Source organism: Alligator sinensis, unplaced genomic scaffold, assembly GCF_000455745.1.
Source record: "Alligator sinensis unplaced genomic scaffold, ASM45574v1 scaffold144_2, whole genome shotgun sequence".
NCBI classification, from domain to species: domain Eukaryota; kingdom Metazoa; phylum Chordata; order Crocodylia; family Alligatoridae; genus Alligator; species Alligator sinensis.
The window spans coordinates 926,624-952,065 of NW_005841872.1; the positions used below are offsets into that span (position 1 = coordinate 926,624).

At 41.3% G+C, this 25,442-nt stretch overlaps 1 protein-coding gene across 4 annotated transcripts in view; it reads right to left on the minus strand.

The window, feature by feature from the left end:
* Positions 1 to 25,442, minus strand: part of LOC102382279 (cohesin subunit SA-2-like) — a 99,491-nt gene that overhangs the window by 54,950 nt on the left and 19,099 nt on the right. For all 4 annotated transcript variants that reach the window (XM_025195505.1, XM_025195502.1, XM_014527338.2 and 1 more), the window contains exons 7-11: positions 21,935 to 22,006; positions 20,853 to 21,057; positions 20,064 to 20,215; positions 18,720 to 18,793; positions 17,972 to 18,095 (exon numbers count right to left, since the gene is read on the minus strand). In XM_025195505.1, the coding sequence (XP_025051290.1) occupies positions 17,972 to 18,095; positions 18,720 to 18,793; positions 20,064 to 20,215; positions 20,853 to 21,057; positions 21,935 to 22,006 (627 nt within the window). The remainder of the gene's footprint in view (positions 1 to 17,971; positions 18,096 to 18,719; positions 18,794 to 20,063; positions 20,216 to 20,852; positions 21,058 to 21,934; positions 22,007 to 25,442) is intronic.

Sequence of the window (25,442 nt, forward strand, 5' to 3'; positions counted from 1 at the left end):
CACTATTTTGTGTTTGGCCAATATATTTGGTTTATACAAAAAATTGTTTTATACACCACATTTACTCAAATATAAGACAACTTTGAAAATAACACCGCAATAATTAGATTCTATATGTGAAAAATGTATAAATTTGTTATAATTTTCCACGTATGGAATCTAATTATTGTCTTGAATTTGTTCCCCTCCCGCTGCTACAGCAGGGAAAATAAATCTAGGGGGTCAAGGTAGTCCCCTTGCCCTCCGCCACCCCCTCCAACTTCTGTCCTCTGCAGCCCCTTCCCCTTTTGCTCCAGACCCTGCTCTTTCTGAGCACATGGAACTGAAGGGAAAATTCGAAATCACTGACCTTGAAATAAACATAGCTGTAGCAATACGCATATAGTACCCATAGACTTAGTTCATCTAGAATAAATGCATTTGACTGTTTTCGGAAAGTGCTTTAAATTTTAGCACAGGTACTCCAGAAACAAACATTTAAGAAGCACTTTGGCACCTACTTATCCACCTTTTGTACGCTAAGATCACATGTAAACTACACATGATATTAATTTAAAGCCAAAAGGACCATGATTTACCATATAGTTTGTTGGGCTGGCCCCATCAGTCAACAGCATTTAAAGCCATGGTGACCCCACAGCTCAGCACCTGCTCAGCATGTGTGTGTACTCCAGATCCCCACCCCAACAAAGGATCCATGTGCTAATTAGCCCCCAGCTCATGGCTAGAACCAGGTAATGTCTTGAGTCCTGGGATTCTCCAAAAATGTATACGCAGATGAAATGCAGGGCAACCAGGTCTGGGTCCAGCTCCACCTTATGAAGGACGGAGCCAAACTAATCATATGGAACAAGCGGAGAGAAGGACCAACACAGGGATTATGGGTGAACTATTTAGGCCCCCATTTGGTGATGTTTACCAGACACTGAAGGCTGGTAAAGAAACAGGAATCATTGGAAATGGGAAAGAAAGGCACACGTCATCTATGGGAATGAAGAGGAAGTCTAAATGTATTCAATACAGTGGCTTACCATGACTTTAAAGAGTTAGCGCTGAGGGGGACTGAGTGCAATGGGCACTACCATATATCTTATTCAGATGGGCTGCACTACCTTATCCTTGTGGTAGGTTTCCATCAGCAACTCAGCCTTTTTTGCCTAAGATCAAATGTAGCATTTTTGGCACCAGGTTGAGGGTGCAAGGGCTGGCTCTGGCCCTCCTGGTGCCAGCCTGGTATTGTAGTAACTCCAGGCTCAGTGCTAGTTCCCTGCAAAGGAAACACCTGCGGTTGTTTTGTAAGGCCCACACAAAAAAAAAAAGTTTCCTATCAGCATCTCAGCTTTTTGGGAAGATCAAATGTAGCCTACTATGTAGCCCCCTGCTCGGGTCTTTCTGTATTTCCTTGTGCTTTGAACATTGTCATTTGAACCTTAATGTTTTCTAATAAATTAACTTTTTGGCAGCAAGGGAAGGGTTTTGGGGCTGGCTCTTGCGCTCCCAGTGCCAGTCTTGTATTACAGTACCTCCAGGCCTGATGCCAGTCCCTCCTGGGGGAACAACTGTCTGCTTTTTTTTTTGTTGCACTTTTTTTAAGGGTCACACACCAAAAAGGTTTCCATCAGCATCTTCTCAGCCTCTTGGGCTAAGATCAAGTGATCAGGTGAATGCCTGATCAATGCTTTAAGGGCAGAGATAGAGATTGACATAGTGTGTAAGCAGTGGAAGAAGGAAACCCAAAACTCAAAACAATGGCAGCGGTGGCAAGTAACCAGGAGGTGGAATGTAAGCAAAAAAGAAAGTTTAGAGACAGATGGAGATTGGACAAAGGTAGAGAAGCAGAGAAGAAAGAAGACGAAAAAGATGGGAGCAACAGCAGAAGTAGCAACAATGACAGAGGCATGGGGAGAGGAACAAGGCTGGAGGGAAGACCAGAGCAGAGGAGAATGGGAGAAAACAGGAGAAGGTATGTTGGATGAGAAGGAGAAAGTGGCAGGAGCACAATGGGATGCTGGCTCACCAGAAGCAGCACAACGGGAAGACACAGAAGATTCACCAAGAGATGTCAGGGAGGATCGGAGACTGCAAATAAAAGCAATATCAACTGGTGATGGAATGCAGACAGAATCAACAATGAACAGATATGAGTTCACAGAAAAGATGCTGTTTGAGATATTGGAGGTATAGGCAAAACACCAGCCTGATTGCTTTCCAAAACAGAAAGACTTGGGAGCTTAGTGGAAACATGCAGAGGAACATGGGAGGGAGGAATTAAGAGGGATAAAGTTTATAGCAGGGAAAAAGTCAAGGGAACAAGCAATTATAATAAGAATGTATAGGGATTTATTAGAGGCAAAAGACATAGAAAGGTGGATGGAATTGCATGTGTAAAGAGTAATGTGTATAGAGATGGTGGGGAACAAATACGGCATTTGGACGGGGTCATGGGGGACATGAGTTGTGTTGAGAGCAAACGAGTAGAGGCCAGGTGGGGTGCAACACCTACCATCTGTGGATCCAGCTGGGGCCCCACACAGGTTTTATTATATGCCATGGACAACTAAAGCAATGCAGCAAATGCAGCAGAGAGGGGCACCTGTATGCATACTGTCGCTCATGGTGTGCTAACACACGTGAAGGGAAGGGGCATAGAGCTGCAGAGTTCCAGGAGTCCTTAAAATGCACTAGCTATGGTGGGGAGGGACACCTATTGCACAAGTGTCCCAAAGCTTATGCAAGCAAAGTCAGACCCCCTGAGGAACAGCATGAATCAGAAAGGGACAGTGGTGGAGAAAAAGAGGTTGAGAGTGAAGTAGAAATAGGAGGGGAGGAAACAAGGGAGGAAAGGAGAAAGAGAGGAGTGTAATATCTTTAGCTGAGGTGGCTCAAGAAAAAACAGAAGAAGGGGATGGTGAGTGGAAGAGAGCCCAGACATGAAGGTGAGGAAGCTGAAGAAAAAAGAAATCCAACAAGCAGAAGAAACAGAGGTGGAACAAGTAAAAGACCCTGGGAGTCACGGAAGGAAAAAAATAAAGGGGTAGAAAATCAGAAATAAGAAACCAGAAAGCAAGGGGATCAAGTCAGAGCCATTAAGCAGCTTCCCACCATTAAACCCACTGGGCTCCAGTGTGGAGTGGAGAGCTGCAGGAGGGAAGCAGTGGGGAGGTGGGAAACTGGACCCCTTCCTGAAGGCAAAGGCAGTCAGGCAGCTTGCAAAAGCAACAGGCATGAGAGTGAGGGAGAGGCAGAGGGAGGAGTCAACCACAGAGAGCAGCAGTACCAGCAAACCTTTAAGGGACACAAGCACTCCTTAACACAAGCACAGCGGCACTGATTATAGCATCTATTAATGTCAGGAGCGTACTAACAAGGAAAAGATGGGAACAGATCAAACCAATGTTAAGACAAGTAAGGGCAGACATAATCTACCTACAAGAATGTGGGATACCGGAGGAAAGGGATTATAAACACTTTGAGAAAAGGTGGAGATGGGGACAATCCTGGTGATCAGGGACAAATGAAAACAAAGCAGTTGCAGTGGCAGTAATATTCAAGAATCCAGAGATGAAAGCAAAGTAGGTGGAAGATATCACCAGTGGCAGATTGCAGCAAATGGTAGTATCAGCTGGGGGAGTGGAATTAGAAGTTTTCAACACATATGCACCACCAGAGCAGGAGGGGGCCGAAGGCTCTGCTTAGAAAGCTAGCAGTTTACATGCTCAAGGGAGACTAAAGATAATAGAGGGGGGCTTCAATTGCATAATAGAAGTGGGTGACAGAACAAGGGAGGGAGGAGACGGAACTTTAGACAGCTCATCCACATTGTTAGCAAATATCATTTAAAAAAAAGAATCACTAAGATGTGTGGGCAGAGGAGAAAGTTTTCATTAGAACTGACCCCAGTGAACACAAACAATCAAGAACTGACTTTGTATTTCTATCAAAAGAAAGAGAGATTAGGAAGAAAAAAAACATAATTGTAACTAGGGGTACACCGATAAGAGATTTTTAGGGCCAATACCGATGGCCAATTTTTAAACGAGCCAAATCGGCTGATAACGATCCATTTGCTAATATGCAGCCCGGCAGCTGGGCAAGCAGTATCGGGCTAGTAGTCTGTTGTGGGGAAAGGGGTCGTCACAACCCAAAGGGTGTGATTTTTGGTTTTCTGTGCTTCGGCACTGCTAAATTGTTCCCGCTAAATTATAGCTTCTTTGCACGGTGGAGTTTTCTGCTGCAAAAGAGAACCCCGGTGCAAGGGAGAATTTCCTGCCAATTTGAAGCTTTCTTTGCAGGGTGCATTTCTTTGTTGCAGCACAGAAATGCTCGTTGCAAAGAGTCCCCGCCATTTGTATGCTAATTCGAGTCCCATTATTGGCCAGTTCTAAATTATTCACACGTGGCGGCTAGTGATTGGCTTGCTAGCCGTATAAAAGGCTTGAGTGGTTTCCGCCCAAGTTGGAGGACTCCACGAACAAGGGAGGAGGAGACTTCACGCTGTGTGAAGATCTCTAAGCGCTGCGGATCCTTACGGACCCAGTGCATTTCAAGCAGGCAACGGAGGTCTGATCAACCTCTAGCCTCTCCCCGTCGCCGAGCGCAGTCCAGATGTATCCCTTCCCGTGCGCAAAAGAACCGGACCCACGGAGCCTAGCAAACTTCGTGTGAATCCTTGACCGATCTCAGAGCTCTTCTACCCAGGTTCGAGTCCTGCAGGTTTATTTTCCCGTCGCCGAAACCCATTGCGACGTACCCTCGTATTTTATATCTTCCTGTCGCCGGAACCCTTTGCGACGTACCCTCGTGCCCTGCAGGTTCGAGTTTTGTTTTCTTTTCTGTCTGTAACCGCAACTCAAGCAAGCTTTCCAGCCTGCACCACTGCCATCTCGGTGTAAGTAAACAATCTTTAAAACTACCGCTACACGTTTGTGCCTAATTCCAGCTCGACAGCCTTCCCTCTCCGACCCGGCGTGCCCGGGCTACTGGCCACAGCCCGCGTGCAGCACGGAAAAGGGCTCGGGTCGCTCCCGGCCCGCACAGGGGTGAGGGGAGGGAATGGGGGGCAGCAGATTGGGACCTCCACGGTAAAAGGGGGAATGGGCTGCCCCAGGGGCAGGCACTGTTCAGCCAGGGCAGAGAGGGGCACACAAGCGGCTTCTCCAAGGGTCGCAGGGAGATGAGGGGCAGCTCCCACTACTACATGCACCCCAGGAGGGCATGTGGGGCGTGTGCCCCTGTATCTGTGCACAGGGCAAGGGCAGGCTGCCGCTGCAGGCTGGGGCCGGGGCCAGTGCCAGGCTCTTCTAGGCAGGGGGCTGGGTCAGGCTGCGCTCAGGACAGGCATCAGTGGCGCTGAAAGCAGGGCTACGGCAAGGGGGCTGCAGCCTCCCCAAATTCGCTGTAGCCCCTGTCGCAACACTGCCATTGCCACTCACCCCAAGTGCAACCCCCTTCTACCCTCCCCCCCCCGGCCAGGAAAAGCCCGGCACCATCCCAGCCCCAGCCCTCTGCAGCAGCCCACCCTCACCCCATGCAGATCTAGGGGCATATGCCCCCCATGCCCTCCTGGGATGCATGCAGCGGTGGGAGCCACCCCCTCCCTCCCAAGCAATCCACAACTCCATCCTGTGCCTCACCCCAGCTGTGCAAAACCTGCCTCTGCTCCACTTCCTCCCTCACCATGGAAGCCTCAATCTTCCCCTCCACACTCCTTCCCTACCCCAGCAACAGACCTACCAGCCAGATCCGGCTGCTCTCCATGCTGCTGGGCTGTGTTCCTGGCTGCCTGCATGCTGCGGCAGTCATGCACAAGACATTTATCAGCGACATTATCAGCCACGTCAGCCAAAAAAAGTCAATTGCCAATATTGTCAATTTTCCTTATATCAGTGCTGATCCAACATGTATTGGTGCACCTCTAATTGTAACATTTAGTGATCATGATCATTGGCTGCTGAAGGCAGAACTGAGTCTTGGTAGGAGCCCTGTAAGAGGAAGGAGAGTGTGGAAGTTAAATGTGCAACTGCTACAAGATGAGGAGACGCACCAAACAAACACAAGGCAGCATGAGGAATGGAGAACACTGAAGAAATATTTTAAGAGGGCCAGAGAATGGTGGATGATGGTGAAAAAGAGGACAGGAGAACTCTTCAGGAAAGGAGGCCAAAGAAGCACGGGGAAAAAAAGGAAAGATCTGAGAAAGCTGCAAAGCAAAATGCAAGAGCTGCTAAAGGAAGCCATAGAAAGAAGACAGGTCTGAGGAGAAGAAGAAACAAGGCAAGAGATAAAAAGCTGATTTAAAAGAAAGATGAGAAAGAAAATGTATTTAGCACAAGCACCTTGGGTGGAAGAAAACAAGGAGTGGTCCCAATACTTTTTTCGCTTTTGGGCAAAGAAAGAGCTAAAAGCAGTGCAAGAAGCTGGTGGTACCCAGGTGGAAAAACAGAAGGAGGTGTCAGATGCAATGAGAAGATTTTATGAAGAGCTGTATCAGAAAAAGAAAATAAGAAGATTACAGTTCTGCTGGAAGAGACTGAAGAGAAAGTATAGGAGGAGGAAGCAAAGAAGACAGAAGAAAAGATAAGCTTAAAGGAAGTGGAAGAGTGCTTAAAAACCTTTAAATGAGGGAAATCACCAGGAGCAGACAGACTACCTATGGAACTTTATGAAAAATTTTGGGCCTGGGTACAGAGGGATATAGTGGAAGTTTTCAATGAAATAGAAGAAGCAGGAAAAGCAAGGAAAGATTTTATAAGAAGCACTGTGATCTTACTCATCAAGGGGAGAAGGAACTCCTAAAAAAGAGAAGACTGATTACACTCCTTATATAGACTATAAGTTAATGGCCAAGACACTGGCTTTGAGAATAAGGAAAACCCTCTAAAAGATAATACATGAAGACCAAGTATGCACAGTACCAGGTAGCTCTCTAAAGCAATCAGTGTGATTAGAGATATACTGTCTCACTTCCAAAAGTGGAAAACAAACACCGTTATAGCAAGTCTACATTTAGAAAAAGCATATGACAGAGTGGATCATGATTACTTATTCAGAGTGCTAGGAAAAATGGGGTTCCCAGAGAAATATATATGTTGAATATGGCTATAGTATAGAGAAGGGGAGAGTCAAAACCAAATTAATGGGCATCTAAGCATGGCTTTTAAAATCCATACGGGGGGAGACAAGGGTGCCCATCGCCACTAATATTTGTGGAAAGCAGGGAACTGTTAGCACAAAGAATTAGAAAAGACAAGGTCATAAGCAAAGTAAAGATACCAGGACAGGGACAGGTAAAATGCGTATTATATATGGATGATGTAAATGCAGTAGTTAAGATATAGACTGTTGATGGAAAGTGTGCTAAAGCATGCATTGGAGTATGGAGAAGCAACAGGGGCTAAACTAAATGGATCGAAAAGCACCATAATGGGAGTGGGAGACTCGAGGGACTTGGAGAAGTTGGGCCTTCATATAAGAGAGAGAAAAAAAAAATCAAGCGTTCTACGGATCCCAATGACGCTGAGGAGAAGAGCAATACAGCATGGGAAAAGGTGACAGCTAGGCTACGGCAAATACTTTGGTTATGGTTTGGAAGGATACTATCCTTTGCCAAAAACGTGCTGATGGTTAAGGCTGTACTACTGCAAATTATTCTACATAAAAATTGTATTCCCACTGATGTGATGGCAGAGAGCAAAAGTACCAAGAGAACTATGGGTGTTCTTCTAAAATGCCAAAAGAGAAAGACTAGCTGTATTTAAACTGTACAAGCAAGAGAGATGGGGACTGCCAGAGCACTAAACAAGCAAGAGAGATGTGGGGATGTAGGCTGCCAGGCTTAGGATTGTTTTTCTACATGAAATATGTATGCACGGTATGCAAGGCAGTAACAGAGAGAAAGGGGAAAGCAGTGCGTATCACCCAATTTCATGCAGCTGCAATTCTGAGGAAATAGGAAGTATATCAGACCTCTTTGAAGAGTCCATGGGCATGGCAACTGCCAATTCACTACATCAGGATGGAAGGTTTCATGCAGAGGTATAAAATAGGGAAAATAGAGCTGGAGGTCCTGAAGGATCATAAGAAATTGATGAAAGCAGTAAGGGAGAGATGGTGCTGATAGGAAACAGGATGGTGCTGGTGGGAAACTTCACAGAAGGGCAAGCAAGGAAGGTGTGGGGAGCAGTGGTGGGTAAACAACTAAAAGACAAACATGCTGACCTAGCATGGATTGTTCTTACTGGAAAGAGGTGCAACATAAATGGAGCTTGATGAGCTCATCAAGGTGCCCAAGGGAGAGGTGCGGGGATGAAGAAACAGTGGGACATGTTTTAAAAGTGTACATATGCAAAGGGAGTGGGAAAGGGTCTACCACTTTCTGGATGTCACCAAAATAAACCTGCTGTTAGCATGGGAGATGTTACTATGTGGACTCATACCAGAGGGACCAGAGGAAACATTATTTAGGACTTTATTAGCATCTGTTAAAACTAGTTTAAGGAAAGCAAGAAACCTCTGGGTTTTTTAAGGAATTGCTTTCACTGAAAGAGTATCTGAAACTGGAAGGGCTGCATGAACTGAAATACTACATCAATCAGGACAAGGAAGAAATTGGAGAAGAGGCAGAGAAGAAGTGGAGAGGAAAGGACTGGACACACTTGTTTCACTGAACCAGAGAGGACTGATGGTAGGGACAGAGGGTTTCAGGTGGTTACTGAAGTAATTTTGCACGGGTTTCTGTATGAAGAAAAAGAGTTATGCAAGGGTTTTTTGTGGGAAGTTGATGTGTGTTGTGCAAGGGTTTAATACATGTAGTCCTATGTTTTTGGATATGTAGTTGTTTTTGCTATATGAATTTTCATAAAACAGGGATATTCAATATGTGAAGTTTTGTAAGTCTTTCTTCGTATGGCTGATGTAGATATAGAACAGCAACTATAATTTTACATTTAGGAGGTTGAGCCAGACAATTGTATCAGAAGCAGGAGCAAATATCACTGTAATACCTCTTTCATATACGTGGACTGAGCATTGAGTTGTTATATGGTCCACGATCTGTTCTGGGTAACCATGGTTGCACACTGGAGAGTTTTTAATTTTCCATTTGTGCATCAAGTATCTGCATCTCCCATGGTTTAGGCAGATACGGTTTAGAGTTGCCCATGAGTGTCATGGGAGATCAAAGCCAGGGACCTTCTGCATTGGATCTATCACAAGATATTTGGGACATCCTGTGAACTCCATTCAGTTTTCCAAGTTTCATCACATTTAAGTCACATTGTTGTGACTTCAAGCTTCCAAGCTTCATCACGCTGAAGTCACATTACTGAAGGTCAAGTGTGTGAATCCAGAAGGGTTTACGTGACTTTAGGTGATGGCGAGGGGCATTGCTGAGGTCCTGGTGGATAGGGAGATGTTTATTTTCCTTAATTTCTTGGACTTCCTATACAGTTGCTGGCTCGCAACAAATGGGTGAAGGAGTGATATGAAACAGCACAGGCAGCCAAGGTGTTGGGGCCAACTTGAGGGTCCCAGCGATGCACCGCATTGCAAAGTCCAGTTGGATGTCAACAAGTCAAGTGTGATTGCTTCTGGTCTATACCAGTGCACAGTACTCAGCTATGGAGTATGCAAGCCTCAGCACTGATGTCCGTAAAACAAATGCTCATGCTCCCCAGCTTGTGCTTGTCAATTTCTGGAGCAAATTGATCTCTGCCTTTGCAGCTACCTTCTTCAGGTGGTCGTCAAAGGTTAACGGGCAGTCCAGACCTACTCTGAGATAAGACAGAGTGGGGTTTTACTACACAGTGTTGCCACAGAAAGTTAACTTCAGGGTATGCTTAACATTCCTGTTATTAAGGTGGAATGCACTGACTCTTGTTTTGCGGGGATTTGGCTTGAGTCTCCATTTTTGAAAGTGGTACTCCATGGTATTCAGGTCCTCATTCAAGGTAGACTTGATGTCATGGCAGGCAACTGCTTGCATTGCCAAAACAAGATCATCCGCATATACAAACTTGCACAACTTTGTTGGTGGCATACCGCTTGTGTATATATTAAAAAGTATTGGTACAAGTACTGAGCCTTGTGGCAGTCCATTACTGAGGAACTGGGGTGAGCTGACTCTGTCACTCTGGTGGAAGCGTAGTCACCTATTGCTAAGCACTGTCCATATCAGATGTAGCACTTGATGGCAGGGTAGGATCTTTGCAAGCTTCAGCATCAGATCTTTAATCCAGACCATGTCATAGGCTGATGACAGGTCTACAAAGGCTGCACAAATCTTGGATTTTTTCTGAAGAGCAGCCTCGATGTGCATTGCAAGTGCCAAAACTTGGTCATAGCAACTTCTCTTAGGCCGGAAACCGACTTGTTCATCGGGGATCGCTGGCTTGATAAAAGGGCTAATTCTCCTGAGAATATGTTCCAAGAGTTTATAGGTTGTGCAAAGGGGTGATATTGGTCTATAGTTTCCTGGGTTAATCACATTTACCCAGTTTGAGAACTGCAATGACCATCACCTCCCATTATGCTTCACCGCTTCCTAACTGCAATAAAGAAACGGAAGGCAACTGGTGGGGATGGTATCCTCCCAGTATTTCTCCACCATGTAGGCCTCCAGGGACTCAAATGTCTGGCGAAACTACACCAACACCATGGAATTTGGATGCATACTAAAAGCTTTGTAAGTGTAAGGTGATAAGTGTGTTTTAATAAAATTTGTAAATAAATAACAAAAAAGGTTCCTATCAGTATGTTTGCCTAATATAGGCCATGTTTTTTATAGCCATGCTCAGTATTGGCTGCATTTAATCAACTTCCTAGTTGGTTTCCACTACTGAGCATAGATAATGTATTTAATCAGGTTTCCTTGTGTGCAAATATAAGACAAGGAACTTTTTCCCCCATACTGACTGGGAGGAAAAAAACTTATTTTGTATTCAAATAAATAATAGTATTTACTCCATTTATTTCTCTGTAGGCCAATATTGCTACTTCTCAGATGTCAAATAAAGCCACTCTTACTATGAAACTTAAATTTGGCAGTAGTAATGTTGGCAAAAGCAATGTTTCAAAAGTCCAAGGCTTTAAGAACATTAAGAGACAATTATTTGGAAGGCTCCAACACAGAAGTTGTTTTATTCTGTGCAATTTCATAAACAAGGATATTAGCAGAGCCCCTGGAACAGATTACAACATAGGATTTATCATCATCTTCTACAGACTTTTTGATTAATTCTTTCTAACATGTCAGGAAAAACAAAGGAAACCCAAGAAGTGCAGACTGCCTACACAAAGGCAATCTATTACTATAGGCTTCCCACTCCTCAGCTTCAAAAAGAATGGAAAGGATGCCATTCAGTAGTCAGTTTTGATTGACAACTCTTACACATTATTATTAGAAATGTAAAGTGAAAGAGCAACAACTAGGAGGGTTGATTTTTAGACTGTCTAGTTCAGGGATGCTCAAACCTCTAACCCATGAGCTAAATCTGGCCTGAGGAGCCATGTCACCTGGCCAGCAGGGCTCCCCATGACCAGAAATTTGGAAGCAGGAGAGCAGTGGCAATTAACACAGCCTGACTCCCTTGCTACCAAGTTTCCAAGCCCTTCTGGCCAGATGACATGGCCCTGTGCACAAGGCCCATGCCAGCATGCAGGGTCAGAGCTGTGCATCAGATCAGGCCCATGGACCAGATCCAGACCGCACACCACCCATCCAGCCCATGGGATCAAAACGTTGGGCATCATTGGTCTATTTTATCCTGCTGTAACACTTTTATCTGGCACAGCTCTTGAACCATGCATACCGCTTTAAAATTAAAAGGTCCCGTTTCCAGATCTGAAGTGCTGCACCTGTCAGGGCTCCACTAAACTCAATGTGGAGTTCCATTTAGGATCAAAGCCTAAAGCTGACTTAGTTATCATTGACTAATGCCAGAAGTACCATCAGCCAATGCTCCTCAGATCTGGATTGAGCCACCCCCACTATTCTATTCTGGGGCTATAATCCTGAATAGAGACTGCCTTAGCACTAAATATAAACTTGTGATGGTTTTGTTAGGTGGTCGGATAGCTGTGGGAGCACGAAGAGATGACTGTCACTTGCAGTTGTCAATCAGGCAGTACTTGAGTGTAGGTCTGCAGATACGAAGAGTTAATGCCCTAGAATTGTACCACCTGCCTCCTCCTAATCTCTCCTTCCCATCCCAGATCTCTGTCTTAACCCTATATGTAAATGCATTTTTAAATATCAAGGAAACTAGCCTAGGGAAAAATATTCTTTCCAAATGATCTCCTTCCCTTACCCTGAGCACTACACTTTTGCTGAAGTATAGACAGCCTTGCTTCCTTTTCCTGCACAAGAATCACCATTCTAGTCTCACTGAAAAGCTGGTATGTTCGATCTCTCAAATAAATTATGCTCTGAAGAGTGATCATCTAAAAATAGGATTAGGGTATCCCCAATACATTCTCCCATCTCAGTAATGGCATAGTTGACCTGAAATCAGATCACCACTGAAAGATCAATGAGCCAAGAAACAATATCAATGTCTCCAGGGGACATCAAAAAGGTTTCAACACCTGCCTAGGTAGAGCTAGTTTTGAAACCGTCTTACTCTTTTTACAGTACAGAAATAGGGTTTCATTTTCAGTCTTATAAATTCAGTCTGGGATCCAGAAAAAAGGGGTATTTTCTTCTCTTTAGCAATAGTAACAATCCTCCAACTGGAACATAGGTTAAAAGACTGCCAATGTATGAAAAGAATCAAATCTACTTGCCGAAAGTAGTATTTTCTTTTTCCTGAAAAGTTGAAGTTTAGGGCTTAGAAAACATATGAGTTGATTATCTTTTGTGTAAGAAGATACCATTTTTAAACAGATGCTTTAATAGGAGATGTAGTTGAACTACCATGACACATAAACAGGGCAACTTTCACAAAAGGATGCAAAGTCAGGAAGCCCTTCACTAATAACCTCTCCAGCCAATCTGAAATTAGACAGGATGGCCTTGTGATTAATGCACAGCACCCTGATTTCATTAGATCTGGATTCTTTTTCCAGTGAGAATATCTCATGCTTAGCACTCCTTTAGCATCCTACAGGGGGCATCCAATTATTCCCTCCAAACATCACAACAGTGTTTTGAAGAAAAAAAGTGACTCAAGAACAATGTAAATACATTTTCTTTCAAGAGCACTTAGATATTTTTAATGGGGTTTTTAGCTAGTTAGAAGAAAATGTTCTAGGAAGACATATAGGTTTTAGCTGTGTTGGTCTACTGGCAAAAGTATTCAGAACTCTTAGTAGAGGCGATATCTTTTATTAGACCAACTAAATAGTTGCAAAAAAAATTCTTTATTTGCAAGCTTTCAGGTTCACGCGTCCTTCCTCAGAATGCAAAGATTGTAACATTTCTCCCAGATAGAAATGAAACTTCATATTGCACAGGAGAATGGAAAGGTAAGGTTCCCCATGGTGGAAAAGTTCATTTTATGCAAATTAGGCTTAAACAAAAGTTGGAGCAGTCTGGTTACCTCCAAGGTGTCTGATGGCAAGCAAGGGTTGAATTTTTCTTCCTTCTTGGTAAGGTGTTTTCTATTGCACAGGAGAGAGGGTTGATGGAATATATCTCCTAGCTGAGGCAGTTCTGTTGTGTAGAGGTTGTTTTCCAGGTATGCAAATTCAGCTCAACCAAAAGGCTGGAGCAGGGGTGGGATTCTCCAGGTCCCTGGTGTTGGACTTTTGCTTTTTTGTAAACGTTATGAAATTTTCATCTCAAAGCAGCTATTTAGTTGGTCTAATAAAATATATCGCCTCCATCAAGATTTCTTCATATTCTAGAAAGAGATACACTCAACACTCCCACGTAGGTAAAAAGCTGCACTGAGACATGGATGTGCTAAGCACGTGCAAATTGTGCACATTTTCCTTTACTTACTATTTCTGTCCCCACTCCTGCTCTTCTTCATTCTTCAACTGCCCTTACCCTAGCCTAGATTTTTTTCTCCACTGCCTATCCCTTCTTTTCCATATCCAATTGTTCAGATTAGTACTTGCTAGCCAAAAACCCACAGTAGACAACTAAGTGTTTCTTTGAGCTCCAAATGAATCCTCAGGTGCCCAAGTTTGATGAACAGGCCAATAGGCAAGTGGGTTAATTAAGCAGGTGTTTTTATTGAACACTGTTGCCAGATTCTGTATTTAACTTTTTTATTAAGGACTGTACCTCATTAAAAAGCAAAAAATTAATTCTTTCTAGAAGGCAAGAATAAACTAGTGAAGACATTTCAGCAAAAAGTTACCCCCTTGGGATGTTGTTCCACAGTTCTTACTAGATGAGCACAGGGAAACATTCATATTCTATTTTGAACTCAGCTCTGCTAAAAGGCATGAATTCAGAACACACTGTTGGATATAGGAAACAATTTCTATCCCAGAATTAAGTCTTCCTATAGAAATATCATGTTAAAATGGCATCTCTGTGGCAAACAGGAGCCATTGCATTCAAATCAACCTTTAAAGACCAAACGATAAATTTAAAAAAAAATGAAAAGGGAAAGCTGAAGGTTACTTTGGAAAGCTATAGATTATCTGACTTATGTTTTCCTATACTCAATACATTTTTGTGAATATTTGTGCTTAGCATATTTGGGGGCCTAAACGGCTTGGTAAATGTCTCTAAGCTTATGCCCTAAGGGAACTTGCTCTGGGAGGTGTTGGTGTCTATCACTCATCCCTACCAAAAATGGCATACAATATTTTAAAGGAAAAATGCTGGGAAAGAATGGGGAGGAACGGAAGTGGGGAATAAAATGTAGGTTATTATAAATACATTTCTGTCACAGCCCCCAAAGTGCACTACTCTCATTTTGTTGAGGCTTCTGTGATTTAACTGTGGTTTCCTGCTTAAGTCACAGCCTGGAATGCAATAGAATGTTATCATTTTATCAGACATGTGATTGGAAATGCAATCCAGATCTTATTTTATCTCACTTAGTCTTGCTTCAGCAGTTACTTCCAGATTTAAAAAAGCTGCTTCCAGTCTCATTTAAAAGCCAGCAGATTGGCTGCGCACTCTATTTAAAAGACACCAACTTTTATAAAATTTCACCATACTGTACTGCAAGTGAAGTCACATTCTAACAACCACAAAAAGGTGCCCCGATGGAAACTACATAGGAGAAACCAAATAACACCTGCGTACCAGAACGAACGCACGCCGAAAATCTATCAAAGACAAAAATACCCAATTACCTATAGGTGCACATTTCTCATAAGACAACTGCTCTCTCTCTCAAATCTCTCTAATCCTCAAAGGGAATTTACAAAACACCTGTCATAGATGAACCTACGAACTTCACTTATAAACCTACTGGATACAAAAAATCATGGACTGAATATAAACACTGGATTTATGACACATTATAACTTGCCTGCCATCTGATAACCCCAGGTAACCTCTCTACATTTTACCACTGGTCAACATTCCCCTCTTCTCCTCCCCCCCGCACAACCTACCTTTCTTGCACCTATTTACGCCTATCCCCTCTAAGCTTCCCTGCCATGCATCTGCATTTCACCAACCTGCATTTTGCATATTGCTTAAGCTTCTATTCCCCACAGCACAGCACAAGCATCAGTAGACTCTCTGTATGCCCAAAGAAGTGTGTTTGTGCCCAAAAGCTTATAAAGAACAATTTTTCCAACTATTTAGTTGGTCTAATAAAAGATATCACATTTACCCAAAGAGCCTTGTCTGTTTATGTCTTTAGACAAACATGGCTATAACAAACACCCAAGAAAAAAAAATGGACACTTTATTTTTTAATTTGAAAGAGTTCCAAAATGGGCATGCCTTCCAAAACTGTGCTCTCATCTGAAAAGTCTCTGGACTCTGTGGGCCAGAAGGTCATGGTTGGTAGATTAGTTTCTTTTTAACAATATCTAAGTCGCTGCTTTAAAGCACAAAATTAAAAAAAAAAACAAGATGCTTTGTGCTCCCTCTACTGGCTTTTCACTAAACTAAACTTCTATAAAAAGAACTACAACATCCTCTATAATCTTAATGCAAAAGGAAAGGTGTTTTACTACTTATAAAGGGAAACTAAATAATTCATGTTTTATTTTAAAGGGTGACCTGCAGAAGTATATTCCTGGAAAGGAATAATTAACCATTCATGGTAAATATTTCCTTCTTCCTATAATTAATCGTCATTGGCAAGTCTGGAATGAAAAGCACGCAGTTAATTTTTTTAAAGAGAGAAACATACTGCTCCTCTCAACTCAATGCAAAAGAAGTTGATAAATGTAAAGGGGAAAATGTCACTGGAGTTGAGAAATGAAGGAAAAGATTATTTTAAATAGTGGAAAGTAATTAAAAACAATTTAAACCTAAACTAGAACATAATCGTTATCATTTTATTTTATCATTATATTTTAAAACATAGGCTACAAGTGTTTGTTTTTCAATTCAGAAATAAAGACCATTTCTAGAAATATTTACCATATTTACTTGAATACAAGATGAGGTTCTTCCCCTCCAATTAGCATGGGGGGAAAAGCCCCTTGTCTTACGATTGCACACAAGGAAATCTCACTAAATACACTATCATTAAACTTCTGACAACAGCAGTAAGTCCTGAGCAATGGAAACCAACTATGAAGCCGCTTAAATGCAGCTAACACTGAGAGCATCTACACATGAAATTAAGGTGACACAGTAAATTCTGGAGCACTTTCAGCTGGAGTACATTGCTCCCAGTTGCAACGTCTACACGTGTGCCTGAGACAGCAGTACTATGAGCTGAGGCAGAGAACCCCTGGGCTGGTAACAGGTTCAGGGGACTCAGCCCCAGGCTCCAGTGTCTGGTGGTGAAGGGGCTGGCTAGGGCACAAGGGCAGAACCTGCAGTTGTGTGACTAGCCGGCAGGCTGCCCGCAGACTTTAGTTCCCTCATGCCCCAGCAAGCCCGTCACAGTCTATATATGTGAATTTCAGCAAAGTAAATGACCCCACCATAAGATAGTACTGCCTCTGACAGTACTATTTATGGCAGAGTTAATTTACTGTGCCATAATACCAGCACACATGTAGACTGTGACACTTTACTGCAGAGTCAATTAGTCTTCTCCACAGTAAAGTGCACGTGTAGATGCACCCACTGAACATAACTATAAAAAAATGGTCCACATTGGAGAAACTTGCAAATGGGAATCTGCCACAAGGATGTGTTAGTGCAGTCCATTCAAATAAGACGTATGGTAGTGCCCTTTATGTGCAGTCCCCCTCACCACCCACTCTTTCAAGTCCTAGTGGGCCACAGCATTGCATACATTTTTATTTCCTCTTTACTCCCACTGCTGAGCTACACCTTTCTTTCCCTTTTTCAATGATTCCTGTTTCTTCACCAGCCTTAAATGTCTGAAAATATCAAACAGGGCCTCAAACAGTTCACCTAGAATCTCTCTGTTGCCCCCTCATCTTCATGCAAAGTTGCAGAATCCCAGGACTTATGACAAGAACACCTAGTTCCAGTTGAGCGGGGGCTAATTAGTAGGGGGTATCTGGACTATACACACATACTGAGCAGTGCCAATTGCGGGGGGAAAACTTGTCTTGTATTCAAATAAATATGATACTTACTGCATGAAGCAAATGATAGCAACAATTAAATATTTCTAAAAATATTTCAGGTCTTTATTTGTAAGCTGAAAAATGAAGAGTCTATAAAACTACTAAGCACACATGCACGCACGCACGCACACAGCTATACATACAAACTATGGATCACTATTATACATTTATCGCACAACTTAGTGGTTAGGCTGAGAAATGTAAATGATCTCCATTATTTCGTGAAGAAAAAAAAATTGAAGTTGGAGAAGAAAGCATTTACTTATATAAACTTTGAAGCTCATCTCAAAAAAAGTAACTTTCCAGTTAGAATATAGAAAGAAGAATAAAACCTCACCTTATCATAAAGCATCCATCCAATATATTTCAAGTAACTATCATTTAAGAATGTATCAGGGTACATTTTCATCCAGCTACCAATTTCTTCAATGCAAATAGCCCGGATCTCAGGAATCACATCACTGTAAAATTATACAAGCGTGTTGTAAACCAATTCATAAATGCTCAAAAGTATCAATTTAATTATTTTTCCCCAGTATAAAAACCACGAGTTGTAAATATTCAGAACTGCTACTTGTAGCATTTCATGTAGCCATATATTAATGTGTAAACTATGTCTTTAATCTATATACCCCATAGAGAAACTGCTATTACTTAAAGGACCCACTTTTATCTCTAAGTTTCTCATTACAATTATTTTGAAGCTGGGAAGATGTTTCAGCTATAAAAACTTACTGCTCTCTTGCCAGGAGGAAGAAAAGAAAAGCACTGTGAATGACAATACATACCAAGGTCATTTTCATAACCAAAATCAGTTTGTTCAAACAATTCAGTCTTAAATGCTTTGTTTGGAACTCTAACTGCCCCTTGGATTTATGCTGGACTTAGCATCTAAACAATATACAGAAGATTCCCTTAAGATGTGTACATATGCTTTACAGATTCATTTTTATACCTTTTGTTCCTAGAAGCCAAGCTGACCTGTAAGCTTCAGGAAAAGAAGAGTATCTTCCTATGCATTAGCTTAGCATTTAGCATTTGTATGGTGGGACTGGAGGGTCTTTGGGTACTATTATTATTCTTACCGATAGCGTTGTAAAAATGTCCCTTTGAAAATTGCATTCATCATATTCTGTATTTCCAGGGGTTTCTGCTCACACTGAAACACAAAAAAGAATGGAATGTTCTCTGAGTAGGGGCTCCAGAAATCCCTTTCATACTAGGGAAAATCTGCACCCCTCTCATATCATTACACTGGTGCAAATCCCCAATATTTATTTTAAATTGGTGCCACAAGTAAATAGGAGTGCAACCCAAGTACACCAGTGTTTTGCCTTTGTATTTCTACATCAAAATGAAAGGTCATTGGGTACCAACTACAATCCAGGAACGAAGATATATCACACAAGATGTTCGGTAGAGAGAGAAGTCTTGTCCTTGTAATACATGGAAGGAGTGGTACACCCCATTATATGGCCAGTGTATAGAGTCTATTAATGAATCTGGACTGAAGGCAGGGGATAGGTAAGCTAGGAAATGGACAACTGCATTTTCACCAAGCCCTGAAAAAGATAATTTGGTAAAAAACTATCAATTCTGTACAACAAAAAGGTGCCATTTATTTCTTGGTTGGCTCAAGTGACCAGAATCATAAAGCTAAGAACAGCCATGAGCTCTATTTCCCCCCAGCCAGCCACCTTTCGCTATACAAGCTACCTCTTCTTACAGGACAGCCATACCCACAAGGCAGTTCAAAGACTGCCCTGAAATATTTCAATGTGAGCTCAGTGGAGTAAAGACTGGGTTCATGTTTGTATAGTATAAACCTACCTCAGCCCTCAGAAGATAATGAGTTTGTGTGGTGAAGGGGTGTTGGGAAAGTAACAGGGAAGGAAATGGAGGCTGGGTAGCAGGAGACATATGACCCTTACTTTAAACTGGAATCACATGGCATTTTAAAAATCCTTTGTTCATAAAAAGATAAATCCCACAATCCTTCATGCATTTTCATTCAGCTTTCACTTGGACAAAATCCAAAGTAAAACTTGAGCAAAAGATCTCCAGTTCAATTTACAGTTTGTGGGAACGCTGTTTTGCACACATGCATATGTCAAAACTACTACTGCAAACAGAGCCATGTACAAAAAAGACAGTTCATGGACCCATCATATCCAATTTAAAGAGACAATTACCAGAAGAGCAATCTCAAAGAATAGTACATAGCTCAAGTATTTACCTCAAACATTTGTTTGAATGCATTACCACAGTACCGAGCCCATTAAAACAAAACCTTAACAGCACACCACTGAGGATGCTTAGGAAGTAGCACCTCCATACAGCTCAAAAAATTACATCATCCCTGAGTAAGCCACCAGCCACCTCTATTCTTACATCTTCACCCAGTTCCCCAGCTAAAAAAGTAAGCCAACCTCTTTCCTTTTTCTCTCTAGCTGATCCAACCTGCAGTTGGTCCTCTTGCCAGTAATCCTATTCTTCTCCACCTCATACAGCCTTTGAGTATTATGTTTACTGACATCAAGATTCAGACGTACTCTTACAAGAGCTGTCAGAAGCTTCAAAGCTGAAACAGAAGAGAAGCCAAGCAAATAAAACTCAGCTGATATGCCACATAAAAGTCACCTCTTTACCAAAAAGCATTTAAAAATTAAATTAACACTATTCCTGCTAAATTAAAAAAAAAACAAAAACCTATTTGTATCAGAGGATTTCCTCCTAAATGACAATTTTACTAAGACATTCTAATAAGCAAAAAAATAGAAAATAAGATAATCCTTTTCATATTAATTTTTGGAGGAAGGGAGAACTAGAGAAAGAAGACTAAATATGAAAGGCAATGACAACTTACACATTTATTATCTCAACCGTTACAAGAGATGTTGCTAAATACTGAAATGCACCTTACCCACTGTACAAACAATCTGTATTCCAAGTTCCTTTCACAAAACAGAATTTTGGGGTGCTGAAGTCTTCATCACATCTGCTTTACCTAAAGCCTAAAGTCTAACCCTACCACATCTACATTTCTGTCTGATACATGCTGAAGTGAAGCAACTATAACATGGCTAGGTACTGTCAAGACACAAAGGAAGACAATCTCTGCCTTACAAAGCTGACAGTCCTTTGACTTCTGATCACTTTGGTTTTTTTACCATGCTAATTATTAAAACTCTAGTGGCAGCAATGGGAGGTAGGTTTACCTGCTAAAGTGCTGGTGTGCCTAAATGCTCTGACCATTGAGTCTGCTAGCCCTGTGAGCAGCGAGATGACTGTGTCCATTAGGTAACTATCATAAAGGATGCTGCACTGGCACTGCTGAATCAACACTGCAGTGAACTCGCAGAAATTGGCTTTGAACTTCTTCCAGTAGGGTCCTGGCTTGATGAGGGGATAGTCTTCATTGTCCTACAGGGAAAGGAAGGGTAGGGGAAAAGAGAAGAAGTATAAAAAATACCACATTTATTTTGAAATACCCAGCCTATTTTCTGCTTGCATTTCTCTCCATTTGGATCTGTAAAAGGACTGTCCCATTTCAGTTTTTGTTACAGTTTCTCACCAGTTCAGGCAAAAGTTCTCCTGCTTAATGAAGGAGACCATGTTAACCTTTAAAGCCCTCATGGAGCTGTAACCTCACCATTTTAGAGCACACCTCTGCTCCCATATTCACAGAGGTGACTGCAGTAAAGAGTGACAGTAAGGATAAAGCACCTTAAGAACCAATCTGTTACAGATCCCTACCACAGGAGAAGTGTAAGTTATGTTGTGCATAACTAGTGGCATAAGAGGATTTGCAGCCCTTTGTGGATAACCACAGCATCTCTCCTGGAGACGCAACAACTACAGTCAATATAAAAAAGACATAAATGGTAGAGAGCATGTTCCATTTGGATAGAATTGATGGTGAGTATGGGGTATTCAGTTACTCTGCAATGGTAATGTGAATCTAGAAGAATTGTTTTTGAGGTATTTGTGGGAGTGAGAGAGAGAGGGGTAACAAACATGAATTAAAGCCAGCTGGAAAGAGAAAAAAAAAGCACACTTGGGTACTGATCTTGGATCTCAACACAGCCAATTAAAGAAAAACCAATGCAGAAATATCATACATTTACTGCATCTGATAAAAGGCTGAATGAAGATGCTGAGCCTTTTCAATTCCTTCTGAAGCCCCTGGGTGCATCTTGTGGTCACGCATAAAATCGAGAGCATTCATCTAAAGCTACTTTGAAGTTGCACTGGTACTCAAAGGGTTAAAAGGAAATTTGAGTAAAAGGTCTTGTTTTACCATGTCCACTGGCCAAGTAACCGTCAGAATCCAAGGATATGCCATGAATTTCTTGTACTGCAACCCTGTTTCCTATATTGTGAGAGACATAATTGTAAGGACTTTTGATGAAGCACAGAAGTCGTTTTGAAAGATTTTAAATGCTTAAAAAAAATACACACACAATGCACATTGTATGCCAAGGTTCAAAATGCCATTTAAACTTGAGCTTGTATTTATTATACACCCCTGCATATCATAGCACACTCAGTAATATCTTATCTTTTTCCACATGGTTTGCTTTTAGCTACAACTATCACATGCTTCAGTATAAATCCAATGCATTTTTATTTAAAAATTGTCACTCCAGTTATGTCAAGCTTTGCATAAACTTTGTCTACCAAAACATGCAGAGTACAATCCTCTATGCCCACTCTAAGATAAAGATACAGAACTTTTCCCCAGTTGTCTAAATGCTTATTAGATACCAAACATCTGACTTAGCATACTAAAAAAAAAAAAAAAAAACCACCAGGAAAATCCCAATTCACGGGAGTACAAATATGTTCATGTGTGCTAGCCATATTTCAAAATCTCCACTCATGACTAAGTAATCCCTCTGGCAAATCAGCAACTTTTCTAAATCCCACTCTTGAAGATTTAGCCAAATTATATCTGCAAGTGAACCAAGAAAAACGATCTCAAACGAGGCCTACATAATACAGGCCTTTGCCACAATATAATACAAAGACTGCACAAAATCTAAATTTGCATTTAAAAATAAAGTTAAGTTTGTGCCTTTGCAATTAAAATCTTCCAGAGGCAAATCAAGTGCCATTTGGTGCAATTCACTAAATCCACAGTTATTTATTCAAGACAATAGTTTAGAGGTGTGAACTCCCCAGGTCCTCATTAATCTCACTGATGGAGTGTTTGCACTACCATTTGGTTTTACTTTTAGAGGTCAGCGTTATCCACTTCACCACTAAGGGGGTGGGAAATACAGTTAACAAGAGGACAAAGAGCTGTTGCAAGAAAGGAGATGTTATAGAAAGAGGAGAAGACATGCAATGAGGACAAAAAGTCTGGGTGGATTGATTTAAATCAGGGTCAGGGTTGAAAAAGTCAGATTTTTCCATTTACTGGTACCTTACAAGAAGGAGCAAAGGGCTTGAGGAATATCTGGTGCAAAAAGTACTAACCTGAAATGTATTTTCAAGCAAAAAATGTTCCATTTCTAGAACCCACATCAGAAAATATAAGTTTGATTTATTATTTTATTAAGAGGACACAGTGTTCAGCCCCTAAGAGAACTCTTTCTCAGGCCAGAAGAAAAGGGTTCCAAAGCAACAATATACCTGAGGAGGATGGCAACACTAACCACTTCCTTGAACCTTGATAATGCCTACCATTATCATGAGTGCTACAGCCAAGCTCCCAACGTATCTCCACTGCCCCCCACCATAACTACACCCCACAACAGAACCATCAGAAATGTAATATAACTCATTCAGTGCACCAAATGCCCTGGTGGAAAATATGTAGGAGGAACCAAGCAACAACTGTGCACCAGAATGAATGTGCACCGAAAATCCAAAGACAAAAAATATCCAAATACCGGTGGGGGCACACTTCTCACAAGACAATCACTCCCTCTCTAATCTCTCAGTTCTAATCCTCAAAGGCAATTTACATAACACCTTTAGTAGAAAAGCCTACAAACTTCACTTCATAAATCTACTGGATACAAAAAAATCATAGACATTGGCTTTATGACAATGTCATTACAACCTTTATGACAATGTCATTACAACCTTTATGACATCTGATACCCCAGGTAACCTGCCTCCAGCTGGCCACTTGCATTCCTTAGCATATTTCCCTCCCTTCCCCACTCCCTTCCTATCATCTTCCTAACTTCCACTCATCTGCGTTTTCACAGACATGCTTGTTGTAAATTAGCTTCTTTTGTACCTTGGACTACACACAACACCAGCAGAATCTCCCTAGGCCTGACGAAGGGTGCAAACATGTTTTTCCAACTATTTAGTTGGTATAATGAAAGATATCACATCTACCCAAAGAACCTTGCCTGACAACATAAATGAGAGGCAGCAGGGAGTTTTAAAGATAATGAACTTCAGTAAGATGTCATAAATCATTATCACTTGCTTAATACTTTGATATCATGAATGTATTATCATTATTAGTGTTAACACGTCAAAAAAGGTTTATATAAAACTCAAATAAGCAACAAAATGAGAGAGAGTCAGGGTGGGCTGATTTAAATCAAGTCGATTTATATGACTGATTTAAATCAGCAAGCCAAGGGCCTAATTTAAACCATTCATTTTTTAATCAAGTTTCCCATTGTATTTTCATTGTTTTTTTAAAGAAAAGTTTATTTTCATTAGTTGATGTAACAATTAAAACGTTGATTTAAAACTAGTTTCTACAGTCAATTTGGTACATTTCTTACATACACAAACACACAAAATTTTATATAAGTGTACTTAGTTGTATTATCAGCATGTTTTAATTGTTGTATCAACCAATGAAAATAAACCTCTCTCTAAAAAACAACAGAAGTATATACATTGTTTGTTAATTTTTTTAAATATACAGTGAAAGCTGTGTTATCCAGCATTTACCATCCAGATTGCTCTATTAACCAGCATCTGTCCCACTGTGGCACTTCCAGTTTTGCTGCCGCAAGCCAAGTCCCACTTCTTCCTCGTGGACCACGGCCCAGGGCAAAGCAGCCTGCGTGGGGCCCCTCTCCCTGTCCCCTGGCACACTTACGCCAGGGAGTTAAAGCCCTGGTGCAGCGGACACGGCGGGAGGGGTGGGGGCCCAAACAGTCAAAGATGCCTCCAACCCACTGGGCTGGAGATAAGTATAACTCTCAGATAACCAGCACATTTGATTAACCAGCACCCCCCATTCCCCATGGTGCCAGATAACAGAGCCTTTATTGTAGATAGCTTGTAATATTTTTAATATATACATATTTAAATATAAAGCTTAACATATTCAGATTTTTAGAAATCCTACATTTTAGTATACTATAAAATGGTGAAAAATATATTTCTTATTCACTATATGACTAAATTTTGCTCGTATTTGTATTAAGTTGCATTAAGATAGCAAGCTGAATTTAATTAAACACACAAAACCCGCACTTCAAATTTCATAAACATAACTTTAATGTTTTGGATACAGAAACTTTTTTTTATTAATCAAAACATGGTACATATTTACAGCTAACTAATGTATTAAACACTAGTATTTACTGTTATAGTATTAGAAGTATAAACTATGGTTAATTAATTAAACTAATTATTTAATACTCTGGGGGAAAAATTTACAAAATGCCTAGGTAAAAGTCATTTGAGCTTAAGTTCCTATTTGCCTAAGTCTCTTAAAAATGAGACAGTCATTTTTTCTTTCAAGTTTTCAGAACTCGTCAATCTCATCCTCCTCCCTCTTTTTTTTCCACAAGCTAGAAGAGAAAAAACAAGCATTCCTG